At 35.4% G+C, this 14,608-nt stretch overlaps 1 protein-coding gene across 1 annotated transcript in view; it reads left to right on the plus strand.

Moving 5' to 3' along the window:
• The window catches only part of RAB3GAP1 (RAB3 GTPase activating protein catalytic subunit 1), a 109,499-nt gene that overhangs the window by 45,278 nt on the left and 49,613 nt on the right, over positions 1 to 14,608 (plus strand). The window contains exons 6-8 of the mRNA XM_004423873.3: positions 6,396 to 6,515; positions 7,420 to 7,585; positions 12,841 to 12,940. Of these exons, the coding sequence (XP_004423930.1) occupies positions 6,396 to 6,515; positions 7,420 to 7,585; positions 12,841 to 12,940 (386 nt within the window). The remainder of the gene's footprint in view (positions 1 to 6,395; positions 6,516 to 7,419; positions 7,586 to 12,840; positions 12,941 to 14,608) is intronic.

The following is a 14,608-nucleotide window of genomic DNA, read 5'->3' on the forward strand; positions in this document are numbered from 1 at the left end:
TGAAAACCATCAGCTCTGCTGGCAGATGGGCAGACTTGATTCTGGGTGGAGGGCAAAAAACCTGTGACTTTGCCAATTAAAAGTAGCAGCTTGATTGAGAACGAGTAGGGAAAACCTGTACCTTTGCTAGGCCAAGGTTGCAGTTCTGGTTCAAGGTGAATGGTGGATTAGTCAGAAACTTAGCAGGGAGATCCTGTATGAGAGCCATAGAAGAGCTGGATACACTGTGTACACATCCCTGTATGATAGGGAAACTACACGTGTGGATGGGAGATGGAGGAGAGCCCAAACTTGAGAACTGGTCGCAGCTTTCAGTACTTTCCCCAACCCCCCCACATAGATTAATCAGCAAAAGATGAAAGCCTTATGGGCTCAGGTGTTTGAGCAAATTATTTGTGCCCAGATTATTGGCTGAACCACTAAGCCATACAGACAAGGGGTAGCCCCTAGGGAGCCAGGCTAAAAAGTAAAAATAAAATGACTGAATAGAGGCATCAGTAGCTTGAACACATTGGGGGAGACAGATTGTATAGTTTAAGTCTGGGCAAGATACTAAATACAAGCAAGCAAAAAAGAAACTAACAACCCTCAGAAAAGTTAAAACAAGAACTGGTTTTGCTACGATATATTATCTAAATGTAGTTTTCAACCACAAATTACTAGATATACAAGATCACTCAGGGACGTGTGACCCATACGCAAGTAGAATAAAACAGTAGAAATGGACTCTTAGTGGGCTCAGATGTTGGATTTAGCATTAACTTCAAAACAGTTATTATAAGCAAGTTCAAAGAGTTAAAGGAAGTGTATTCAAAGAATTGAAAATAGACTAATAAGTCAAGTAGGAAATCTCAATAGATAGAAACTATAATAAAGAACCAAATGGAAATCCTCAGAGTTGAAAAGTATAATTGAAATAAACTTTCACCAGATAAGCTCAAAAGCAGATCTGAGGTGGTAGAAAAAAGTGTTGGTGGATTTGAAAGATTAATAGAAATTATCCAGTCCAAGGAACAGAAAGAAAAAAGATTAGAGAAAAATGAACAGAACTTCAGAGATCTGTGGGTCAGTATCAGGTGTTCCAAAGCATACATATAAATGGAGTCCCAGATGAAGAGACAGAAAGAGGCAGGAAAAAAAAATATTTAAAGAAATAATGGCTGAAAACTCTCAGATTTGGTGAAAAAAACATTTGCTTAGGGACCCAGGAATCTGAATGAACCCCAAGTAGGATATATTCTAAGAGAACCACACCTAGATATATTATAGTCACCTTATTGAAACCCAGAGACAAAGAGAGTCTTGAAAGCCGCAAGAGAAAAAGGACTCATCACCACGTACAAGAGGACAATACTATTTGCTGACTTCTCATCAAAAGCAGTGGAGATCAGAGGGCAGTGCAGTGACATATTCAGAGTGCGGAAAGAAAATACTGTCAACCTCGAATTCTATTTCCAGCAAAACTCTTTCAAAAATAAAGGTGAAATAGCAACTTTGTCATATAAACAAAGACCGAGAGAATTCATTGCAAACAGTACCTACTTTACAGGTGGTATTAAAAGAAACGTGATAACTTGGATCCACAGGAACAGTGAAAAGCATTGGAAACACTCTAGTAAATACAAAACATATATTCTCTTAATTAAAAAAAAAATCACTTAAGCAATAATTATAGCATTGTATTGTTGAGTTTATAACATATGTAACATATATATGACGTGATAATATTGTACAAGGGAAGAGGGGAGGGAGTGGGGCTATACTGTGTAAAATTGCTAGATTGTACCAGAATTAATCTTAGTAGATTGTAAGTTAAAGATACAGATTGTAATATCCGAGGATTGCTGGGGAGAAATAATTTTTAAAAGCAATTGTTTATTTAAGAACCTCCATTTTCTCAGGTATTTTTGTAGATGCTAGGTATTTAAATATGTCCAAGAAAGGGATTTTTCTTCGTTTATCACTACCATTTTTGGTGGTCCAGTATTTTATGTATATATTCTTTATACTATTTGAAGAGGCTATGAATATCATTTCTTTCTCAAGTAATACATGTAAGAGTTGTAAAATGATAGTATTCAAAGTAAGTGGCATGGTTTTATCATTTTCCTATGCAAGATTAACAACAGATGTATTACATATTCGTTATGTGTTGTTGCTTCCAGTCTTTATTGGAGCAAGAAAGAAGAATGTGACTTAAAACAAAGTAGACAAAAATTGGGGCTGGCCCCATGAACTAGTGGTTAAGTTCAGCACACTCCACTTGGGTGGCCCAGGTTTGCTTCTCGGGCGCGGACCTAAACCACTCGTTGGCGGCCGTGCTGTGGCGGGGGGACACATACGAAATAGAGGAAGATTGGCACAGGTGTTAGCTCAGGGCGAATCTTCCTCAGCAAAAAGAGGAAGATTGGCAACAGATGTTAGCTCAGGGCAAATCTTCCTCAGGAAAAAAAAAAAAGACAAAAATGAATGTTTGATTGTGTTGTCTTTCTCAGTTGGAGGTTGTGATGCTAAGCAAATTTATATTTAAATTTAATGTTTAGTATACATATGTAATCTATTAGATAAAACAGTTCTATTATTAAAAAATGCCATAGTGGGATTTTTATTTGTGTTGATACATTTGAGCTCCTAATAAGTTTAGATTGCCAGACTAAAACTTGTAGGAAATATAAAGATTTATTAATGAATCTCATTATCTTATCACACTCCTCATTCACCTTTCCCATTCTCTCCCCCCCCCTCCCATTTCCACACACACACAGGAGGCTAAAACATCTCATACTTCTTAATTTTGACAACCAAGCAGGAAATCATGGGAAATATGGGATATATCCATCTGGATATCTTTTTATGAGTATGTGAGTTATTTGTATATGTATTTTTGTGTTTTTGATTTGGGAATTTTCTTTCGTAAATGAGATTTTACCATACATATTGTTCTGATATATATTCATTTTTTCTCAGCGTTTCATGATATCCTTTATGTCAGTGAATTTAGATAAATCTTTTTTTTTTAATGACCAAATATTCCATAGTGTGGGGGGGTACTGTAATTATTTGCCCATTACTCTGTTGAAGGATATTTAGGTTGTTTCTAGTTTTTCACAAGCTATTATAATTAACATTATTGTACATATATCTTTGTGCATTTATATGAATGTTTTTGTAGCATAGATATAAAGATTATAGATTTAATTAATTCAAAGTTTCTGAATTTTAAATATAATATATTCTGCCTTTTTGCCTTCTAAAAATGTTTTAAAAATTTATACCACTGCCTGTGGCATATCCCGAACTCTTGCCAACACTGCATCTTATCAGTATTTTATATTTTTTGCCAATTTAATAGGTTAACAGTGATAACTTGTTTTAATTTTTATTTTCCTAGTCACTAGTGAGATTGAACATCTTTTAATAGAATTATTAGCTGTTCATATTTCTTATTCTTTAAAATATGTGTTAGTTTTGCTCATTTATTAGTTTTAGTTTTTTTTTATTGTGGTAAAACATACATAACAAAATCTACCATTTTAACCATTTAAAAAATTAAAATTAAAGTACATTCACATTTTTGTGCAACTGTAACTGCTGTCCATCTCCAGAACTTTTTCATCATCCCATATTGAAATTCTGTTCCCGTTAAACAATAACTCCTGATTCCTTCCTCTCCCAGGCACTGGCAGCAACCATTGTACTTTCTGTCTCTATGATTGACTGTTCTACGTATCTCATATAAGTGGAATCATACAATGTTTATACTTTTGTGACTGGCTTATTTCACTTAACATAATGTCTTCAAGGTTTATCTATGCTGTAGCATGTATCAGAATTTCTTTTCTTTTTAAGGCTGGGTAATATTTCATTTTATGTATACACCACATTTTGTTTATCCATTCATCTTTTGATAGACATTTGGGTGTTTCCACCTTTTGGCTATTGTGGATAATGCTGCTGTGGACATGGGTGTTCAAATATCTCTTTGAGTCCCTGCTTTTAATTCTTTCAAGTATATACCCAGATGTGGAATTGCTAGTTAAATTTTTGAAGAACCACTGTACTGTTTTCCATAGGCTATCTTGTTTTACATTCCCACCAGTCATGCTCAAGGCTTCTAATTTCTCCATATCCTTGCCGGCACTTGTTTTCTGTTTGTTTTGTTTTTTATAGTAGCCATCCTAATGGGTGTGAATTGGTATCTCATTGTGGTTTTGACTTACATTTCCCTAATAATTAGCGATGTTGACCACATCTTTTCATGTGCTTATTTGCCATTTGTGTGTCTTCTTTGGAGTAAAGTCTGTTCAAGTCCTTTGTCCACTTTAAAATCTGGTTGCTTGTTTTTTTGTTGTTTTTTGCTAATTTTTTAAAGCCCTTACTTAATGTTTGTTTACTTGATGAAGGTATGGTCTCAGGGTGGAAAGATCTGGTATGGAGAGTAAATCAATGACTTATATTGATCTTTTAAAGGTAATAGTAATAAGAAGAAAAATACATTAGAATTCAGAGAAGAGAACATACTTAACAGGGGTGATGGTAGTATTTGAGGTAAATCTTCAAAAAAATAATTCATCAAGATTTGGATATTTAGTGGTGGCAATAGAATGGGAGGGGGACATTCCAGGTAGAGGAAACAAAGACGTAGAGGATAGGATTTTATTGCAAATAAATAGAAAGCAGTTCGGTTTGGCTTATTTGTTGTTAATGGAAGTATACACTGGCACAGTTTGTGTATGTGTGGAGAGGGAGGAGGTAGTCTGGCAACAGCTATCAATGCTAAAGATACAGATGTTATTTTTTCCAGCAATTTAACTTCTAGGAATTTATCCCACAGGTAATACTTGTAGAAACAGACAATTGCAGTATTGTTGCAACAGCATAAAACTGGAAACAAAGTGCTCATCCATAGAGGAGTAGTCTTTGAAAAGAAGGTACAGAAAGTATATATAGTGTAATCTTATTTGAGGATAGCATGGGTACATGGACAGACAGAATGTTTCTGGAAGAAGAACCAAGAAACTGTTGACAGTGGTTTCACTCTGATGAAGGGGATGGTATGGGAAATGTTCACTTGTTTTGTTTTCCTTCTTCCGAGGACTTTAAAAATAGAGAAAAGAGGGGCTGGCCCCATGGCACAGTGATTAAGTTCACGCACTCTGCTTTGGCAGCCTGGGATTCATGCATTTGGATCCCAGGCGAGGACCTACACCACTCATCAATTCATGCTGTGCTGGCGACCCACATACAAAATAGAGGAAGATTGGCAAGAGGTGTTAGCGCAGGGCCAATCTTCCTCACCAAAAAAAAAAAAAAAAAACCAACAAAAAAGAAAACTGTATTTTTAAAGACCTTTAGAGCTTAAAATTCACACTTTTGGGTTCCTTCCAGTATTTGATGCTGCTTCTACATAACTAATTTTGATTTCAGAGGTAGGAGGGTGGAGGCGAGGTGAGAAGATGAAATAAATTTTTGTCATCTAAGCAATAAACAAATTATGGGTTGGTCTTTTTTTAAATTTTTAATCTTTATTTAATCTTTATTTACTGCTCTTTGGGGGATTTCTTGAGGCAAATGTTCATAAAAATAAGCATTCATAACTCTTTACATATCCAAAGTTAAAATGAATTGGCAAGTGAGTAATGCCTTTCATAAATTATTTTCTTTATTTAAAAAAGTTATTAAATAAAAATAACATTGAGGAGTGAATAGGACAGGAATTTTCAATAGGCAAGATCACCAACTTGACCTTACATTTTTGTAAAGTTTGGCTGCAAATTTATGGTTTTTGAAGGACTTGACAACTAAATGAGAAGTTTTCATTAGTAAGATATCATAGCAAAAGTAAGCTGTTTTCTGATAATTTTATGACTCCTATCTAATATGTGTTATTGAGTAGAACGACACAAGAATTCCTTAATTAAGATGCATAAGTAAACCATGTTTTCACTTTTAGACGGCACAAGTACATCATGGCTGATAGTTATTTTCCTGCCATTTAGGGAATCTGTCAAACTATCTTTCTACATTAGTGGACTTAATGTTATCAGTTTATTGAAGCAAGATTTCAGTGCTAGCTTTCATCTTTTATCTTGGAAACTTAAATTTTAAGGTAAAACTGTTATTTAATGTTTTTTCCTTTATGATTTTAGAAAATTGCTTCTAATTTGTAAGGAATAGAAGGGAAATAGTAAGTGAACGATGGACGTGTTTCACTAAAGGAAGGAAATTCAGGTTGTTGTAGGTTCAGTTGCCATTTAAAAAAAAAAACCCCTGTTGTTCAAACCACTTGTTAAATTTTCTTCAGGGAAATTTTTTCATGTTTTTCAAATAATGGTTTTTTTTTTTTGTATTCTGAAGTGTTTTCCTGTTTAGTGGCAGTGATTCTTTTTTTTAAGGTATGGACTGCGAGAGTTCGTGGTGATTGCCCCTGCTGCAAACAAGGATGTTGTTCTCAGTGAATCTAAATGCAATCTTCTTCTGAGTTCTGTGTCTATTGCTTTGGGAAACACTGGCTGGTAGGTGGGCATTTTGAAAAACCTGGACAATGAGTTAAAAACTATTTTTAATTGTAATTTATGAAGGAAAATGGTTAATGATAGGTTTTTGATTATAATTAGGATTAGTACTTGTATGTTATTATATTGGAATATGGTATATAAGGACAAACTCAACAAAACCTTATGGAGAGCGTTTCTAAAGGGAAACTTCTGAAATATTCAACAAACATTTGAAATGAAGAGTAAATTGTACTGTTTTTGTGCTTTGCTTCCAAATGCTTAGTTTATTTAAATTCTGTTACAAAATCTAATTTTAAAACTTGTAGACAGAGCACTGCCTTGTTCAACCTCAGCTGGGAACATGTGTGTTAGTTGAGTCAAATATTTTGCTGTTCTGCTCACGTCTGCAAATGACAGTGAAAGTGCTGCAAGTATTGATTTTGGGGTTACAAATAAATTTTAGAGAGTAGGCTAATTTGCAAATAGGGAAATCTGTGAATTATTGTGAGGATCGACTGTATCTTTAAATGATAAAGTAACAAATATTTCACCACTAATGTTGGTTTAATTTGTATTGTTTAATACCTGTGAATCAAGTTTTATTATGAGTTTGAAAAGGCTAATATGATAAGATTGCTTTCATTCAAGAACATTTTCATTTTGCTTTTTTATGACTTTCAGCCATTTTCAAACAATTTTCTGACTACAAAGGGCTGCTAGATGATAGTTTATTCAGTTTATTAGTATAAGGAGAAAAGGAACCAAGAGTGTCTTTGTTATAAATATAAGTCTGTGGAGTGTTCTTTGTTTAGTACTTTTAAATATTTGAGATTAAAATATAACAGTGGAAAACTTTGAGATTTAGGAGTTATTCCGTGTTTACTGAACTTACAGTCTATCCCTGTTTAATTATGTCCTACAGCCAGGTACCACTCTTTGTGCAAATTCATCACAAATGGCGAAGAATGTATGTGGGAGAATGTCAGGGTCCTGGTGTCCGAACTGATTTTGAAATGGTTCATCTTCGAAAAGTGCCAAATCAGTACACTCATTTATCAGGTCTGCTGGATATCTTCAAATCAAAGATTGTGAGTTCGCATTGATATTGTCAGTCTTATCTGGGATCCAGATAAAAATAGCAATTTGGTAATTTTATTGAGTATGTAGAAACATTTTTCTATAATATTGGTAATGTAATTACTTGGAAGAAAGATGTAATTGACTACATAAATTACTATGTATGTTTAAAGAAACAAAGTATCCAATTAGATTTTTAGTGTACTAATACTAAAGAGTAAACTAATTTTGTTTGTTTAGTTTGTCAACATTTGTCTACTGTGTTCTCTCTTTCTACTCTTTCTCCACTAATAGTAATATTAGTAATTACTAATAGTGCCAACTTCCCCAGGTGAGTGGGCTTCAGGTAGCTGCTTGTTTGGGGCTTTGACTATGAGCTCCTTGAGGTCCGAACTCTTGGGATTCTGAGTTGCCTTTCCTTTTGTTGCAAATCTTCATTTGATTTGATTTTTAAGATTGATCTGGCTTATATTCGGTGACTAAGAGCAGTAAGGCTAAATGAGATGCTCAATATATCCTTGATGTTCTATATCACAGAGATAGGGAGGACTTGCCTGTGCTACTCGGGGAAAAATTAGGGTTTAAGTTGAGGAGCTCTTTGTTTTTTTGTTTTTTTTTTGTAAGGAAGGTCAGCCCTGAGCTAACATCCATGCCAATCCTCCTCTTTTTGCTGAGGAAGACTGGCCCTGAGCTAACATCCGTGCCGCCACAGCATGGCCTGACAAGTGGTGTGTCAGTATGCGCCCGGGAGCTGAACCCGGGTCGCCAGCAGCAGAGTGTGCACACTTAACCGCTACGCCACGGGGCCAGCCCGAGGAGCTCTTTGTGAATATCTCTAGAAAAGAGAGCAAAGCCAGATAAGCAAGTGGTGGAGCAGATCCCCTACTTAGAGAAATAATCCCCTTGAATGCTTAAGTTGACTCGCATCTCACTGAAGTGATCAAACTTGATTAACAAACTGATATCAGGTATCTCCTGGTATGATACATTGAATAGGATATATCATCACCTGTGTTGCCATTCCTGCCAGAAATGTTTAACATAAATCAAAACATGAGGAAACAATTGCATATTTCCAAAATGAGCCATATTTTGCAAAGTAACTGGCCTAGATTCTTCAAAAATGTCAGTATCATGTGAGGCAAAACAAAGATTGGGAGCTGTTTAGATTAAAGGAGGCTAAAGTGACATAACAGCTAAATGCAATATGTGATCCTTGATTGGATCCTTGATCAAAACAAAATAGCCATAAAGGACATGGTTGGGACAATTTTAATATGGACTATATTAGAAAGTAGTATCAATGTTAAATTTCTTGAATATGATAATTGTTTTATGGTTGCATAAGATAATGTACTTGTTCCTAGGTGTTACATGCTCAAGTATTTAGGGGTGAATTGTCATGATGCCTACAACTTACTTTCAAAAGGTTCATCCAAAAAAAATGTATTCATATATATATGATGTGTGTGTGTGTGTGTATCAAAATGTTAATAATTGGTGAACTTGGTGTTCACCATGGGTGTTCGTTATACTAGTTTTGCAACCTTTCCAAAGGTTTGCAGATTTTAAAAAGGAAAAAAAATATGAGAAAAAAATGCTGAAATTTCTTTTTCTTTTCTTTTTTTTTTGGTGAAGAAGATTGGACCTGAGCTAACATCTGTTGCCAATCTTTCCCTTTTTGCTTGAGGAAGATTGTCACTGAGCTAACATCTGTGCCAATCTTCCTCTGTTTTATATGTGGGACGCCACCACAGCATGGCTTGATGAGCAGTGTGTAGGTCCATGCCTAGGATCTGAACCTGCGAACCCCAGGCCACTGAAGTGGAGCACGCAAACTTAACCGCTACACCACCAGGCTGGCCCCTGAAATTTCTTTTTTAATGGATATTGCTTGTTAGAAAGAGATTTAGGATTAGAACTTAATTTCTTCTTCTTTTTTTTTTTTTAATATTTTGTTTATTGCAGTAACATTGGTTTATAACATTGTATAAATTTCAGGTGTACATCATTATACTTCTGTTTCTGCATAGATTACATCATGTTCACCACCCAAATACTAATTACAACCCATCACCACACACGTGTGCCTAATTATCCTTTTCGCCCTCCTCCCTCCCCCTTCCCCCCTTCCCCTCTGGTAACCACCAATCCAGTCTCTGTCTCTATGTATTTGTTTGCTGTTGTTATTATCTACTACTTAATGAGGGAGATCATATGGTATTTGACCTTCTCCTTCTGACTTATTTCACTTTGCATAATACCCTCAGTGTCCATCCATGTTGTCACAAATGGCTGAATTTCATCGTTTCTTATGGCTAAGTAGTATTCCATTGTGTATATATACCACATCTTCTTTATCCATTTGTCCCTTGATGGGCACTTAGGTTGCTTCCAAGTCTTGGCTATTGTGAATAACGCAGCAATGAACACAGGGGTACATTATCTTTACACATTGGTGTTTTCAAGTTCTTTGGATAAATACCCAGCAGTGGAATAGCTGGATCATGTGGTAGTTTTATCCTTAATTTTTTGAGGAATCTCCATACTGTTTTCCATAGTGGCTGCACCAGTTTGCACTCCCACCAGCAGTGTATGAGAGTAGAACTTAATTTCTTAAAAATATGTTTTCAGTGTTGAGGGCCTAAAACGGGTAGTGGTAGGATTATCACCACCCACATAAAATCCATTTGACATTAAAAAAAAGTAATGCATGTACCAGGTTAAGAAATTTAAGTACAGTAAAAGCTTCCTTTTACCCATCTGTTCTTCTCCTCAAAATAACTATTGTTAGCAATTTCTTTTGATTATCTCCATTAAAAAATCATAAAAGCATATATTTTAGAGAGTTCCATGCGTGTATGTAACTTTTTTCCAGAAACTTTCTGGGCTTTGAAATGCCTTAAGTACTGCTTCATTCTACATGTGGTGTTTTGAAAAATTTTTGGAAAAGACAAGTGTGTGTTGATTTCTGCCCTGTTAGTTTTCCTTTGCTCTCACCAGAAGTCTTTGATTATATATAATTTTTTTAGATCAAATTTCTGGTCAGATGCAAATATGAATATTTTATTTTTTCTTCTTAAAGAACTTTAGCATTATTTTTATAGATCTTTTATGTCACTTGTTTATGTAGCTCAGCTTCTCTTTACTGAAACTAGGGAGCACCTTGATCTGTGGAGCCTGACTTAGATTATGACTGTTTGCTAGTTGTACTTTAAAAAAAAAAAGTGTTCATCATATCGTCTGTCAGAACTTTCACAAAACTCACTCATCTAGATATGAAACATCTCTCAAAATTGATTCACTAAGAGTTGAACTTAGACTAATTGAGACCTGGTTTGTGGACTAATTTAGACCTGGTTTGTGTACTTTAGAGGTTTTTACATAGTTAAAGCTACCTAATATGTGACTCTCCTGTTACTTTTTAAAGATATCTTTATAAAAATTACTCTTTAATATCTACTTGAAGTGTTCCGGGGCATTCACCCTTCACTGGCAGTTTATTTTATTTTCATATACATCAGATTATTAGAAAAGCCTTCCTTTTTGGGAGGAGGGAGGAGCAGTTGTGCCCTTTGGAGTCACATAAAATTTAAGTTTAAATCCTCTTCTGCCATAATCCTCTAAATATTTGAAAACTTTCTCACACCGTAGTCTTGTCTTTTTCCATTTAGACATTCTTCATTCTTTCAGATGTTCTTTATATGTTACGGTTTTACATTCTGGTTGTTGATTTGGATATTTGTCTCTTTTAGAATTACATTTCTTCATGTTTTGGGGAAATTTTGTTTACAGGCTCATTTTGTTTTGAAGGCTCTGTTTAAAATTGTTAACTTTCCTTCCCATCCTCTCTAGTGGTTTTATAATGTTGTGGTTGCTCCCTACCTGCAGAGTATTTCAGAAACAGGTCTTAAAATGGTGTTTGGAGCGTCTTGCTCTGTGGTGATATTGCAGGTATTGCATATCTATCTAGTCTTGGAATCAGTGGATTGCTTGATCAGGAGAAGGCTCCCCCCCTGCCCCTCAATAACTCTCCTCAGCCCTGTAGCTTCCAACAAAGCCACTGTACCAAGCAGGAGTGCCCTTCCCCAGTGTCTGCCTTAAGCAGAGAGTCTTGCAGTGCCCTCACTCAGGGCGGAGTACCTTTGGTTCCATTTAATGCAGTCTGTAACCCTAGACTGTCACTGCCTTCTTCCGCACCTGAAACTCAGCAGGTGTGTGCGTTGAGCTTCACTTAAGACTTTGGGTTTTCTGTATCTTTTCTAGGGCCCGCAAAGATATTTATATATGTTTGATCCTAGCTCTTTCTTTTTGGTTATCTCTTTCTGTATTCATCCATATTGCTATGTGACTGGAGCAGAGGTTATGTGTCAAAGCAACCTTCTTATGGTTTCTAGACCATTTGTACCTTATTATGGGTGAATGCTCATTCCATATCTAGACCTGACTAAAAACTTGATTATTCCTAACTGGCTAGAATTTTACCTTGCTTGTCTGGGACACAGCAGCCCAAAACTGAATTATCTTCTTTTTGGCAGTCAGCTTACATTGTGACTTTAGATTGAGTTTGTATTGAGTTAAAGCTACTAGTGACATTTATAAATGCTGCTGCTGAGCTAAATGTCTCATACCTTCTGATCAGAATATCAGCAACACCTGGAAACTGGTTAGATATGCAGAATACTATTAAATCTACATTTCACAAGCTCCCTAGGTGATTCTTATGCATATTTAAGTCCTATTCCACATTAATGTAGGTTAACCATTTTTAAGGAAAGCTGAGATCATAGGATTTTTGGATGATATTAATTTTTATGATTTTTAATGACTATAAAAATAAATCTAAATTTTTTAACTGATTTATTAATATAAACTATCTTGCATGAGTGACCATTTGTCTTAGTCTAAAATTCTGGTTAAACATTCAAGACTGGCTTTAATTTGAGTTCATTTCATGTAAAAGAGAGAAAAGACATTATCTCCCCAAACCTACTCTTATACTTTTATAATAGTTTTACCGTATTTAAAAAATGAATCACATTTTTCTCACATTTAGTATGGCTGAAGAGAATAGTAAGAAATTATATTTGTATAACTAAAATTGTATAAGATATTTTGAGAGAGCATTTTGCTTAATAGAATTTAATATCTTGTTTCCAGGTAGCGGTTTAAACAGCTTTATTTTAATGTAATTTGCTCCTTGGCATTGTTTTTAAAACACTTTTTTTAAAGCTACACAATTATTGTCTTTGCATTTATTTCCTAGGGATGTCCTTTAACTCCATTGCCTCCAGTTAGTATTGCTATTCGATTTACCTATGTACTTCAGGATTGGCAGCAGTATTTTTGGCCTCAGCAGCCTCCAGGTGAGATAATTTAGAACTATATTTAACTTACTGAATATAAATGGAAAAGAAAATATGTTCAGAAATTAAAAATGTTTAATAGTGCATTTCAAGTGTTTCAAATTTGAAATATTTGTAATTCATTCTAAATGTAATATTGCTGATTTCATTGCCTTTATCATGTTTTTCTTCTTAAAAAAAACTCTGTAGGTTGTTCTAGAGCCAGTAATTACTCTGTATTTGATGATCTGTCTTTGAAAGCTAATATTTATAAAGCATCTCCCTGCTGTGGAACATCATGTGCTGTGAATTCGTGTGTAGTGAATGATTAAAATGTCTGTTTTTATTTATTTATTTTGTGAGGAAGATCAGCCCTGAGCTAACATCCGTCACCAATACTCCTCTTTTTGCTGAGGAAGACTGGACCTGGGCTAACATCCGTGCCCATCTTCCTCCACTTTATATGGGACACTGCCACAGCATGGCTTGATTAGCGGTACGTTGGTGCACATCCGGGATCCGAACCCGGGCCGCCACAGCAGAGCATGCACACTTAACTGCTACGCCACTGGGCCCGGCCCCAAAATGTCTGTTTTTAGAATATAAGAGAAGCCACTCTCGTAAATTGAGAACAGACATGCAGAGAATCTTATAGAGAGTAGAGTTTGAAGAAGAGTGCTAAATAAGGAAAGCAGAAAAGAAAAAAATCTGTATGTACACATATACTTAATGATGGGAAGAGTTGTAGAATATTTTACTTTAACTTGTATTTGATAAAAATGTAATTAAAATCAATTTACCTGCTTAGCCATTGATACATTGATTCATTTAACAATCATTAATTATTAGCCTATTATAGGCCAGGCTGTGTCAGGGACACAGATGTGAACAAGACATTACCTAAGGTCTAGGAAAGCTCAGCCTGGTGGACATACAGCCTAATTTAGTGAGGTTTTGGTTCCTGGGTGTTTCTCTCACAAGTGTAATTATATTCGAGTATGTCTAATCAGAAATTTAATTTAAACTTATAAGTAATTACAAAGATTTTACTAGCCTGAAAACATTTTTCAGTTTACCTTGCTCAAAGAGAAATAAATTAGAATAAAATAATATTGTTTGCTGTTTATTTTTGTTCTGCGTAGTTGGTTATTTATAGGATTACAAATAATAAACTGGTAGTCTTGGGATGATATTTAAATTAGCGTAGTACAGGGGCCGGCCCCGTGGCTTAGTGGTTGGGTGCGCGTGCTCCGCTGCTGGCGGCCCGGGTTTGGATCCCGGGCGCGCACCGACATACCACTTGTCCAGCCATGCTGAGGTGGCATCCCACATACAGCAACTAGAAAGATGTGCAACTATGACATACAACTATCTACTGGGGCTTTGGGGAGAAAAAGGGAAAAAAAAAGGAGGAGGATTGGCAATAGATGTTGGCTCAGGGCCGGTCTTCCTCAGCAAAAAGAGGAGGATTGGCATGGATGTTAGCTCAGGGCTGATCTTCCTCACACACACAAAAAAAATTAGTGTAGTACATCCTTAGTTTTTGGTGGTTATATATACTACTACTATTTTATTTTATGTACCACTGAATAATTTGAAACTCTAATGTATAGTAAAAGAACTGCATCTAAACTACAGCAAAGGGAAGTAAAAGCTAAGCTGAGATTTATGTTAGAAGAAAGACTCAAA

Source organism: Ceratotherium simum, chromosome 9 (genome assembly GCF_057802395.1).
Source record: "Ceratotherium simum simum isolate JZ-2026a chromosome 9, ASM5780239v1, whole genome shotgun sequence".
In the NCBI taxonomy this organism is placed as follows: Eukaryota; Metazoa; Chordata; class Mammalia; order Perissodactyla; family Rhinocerotidae; genus Ceratotherium; species Ceratotherium simum.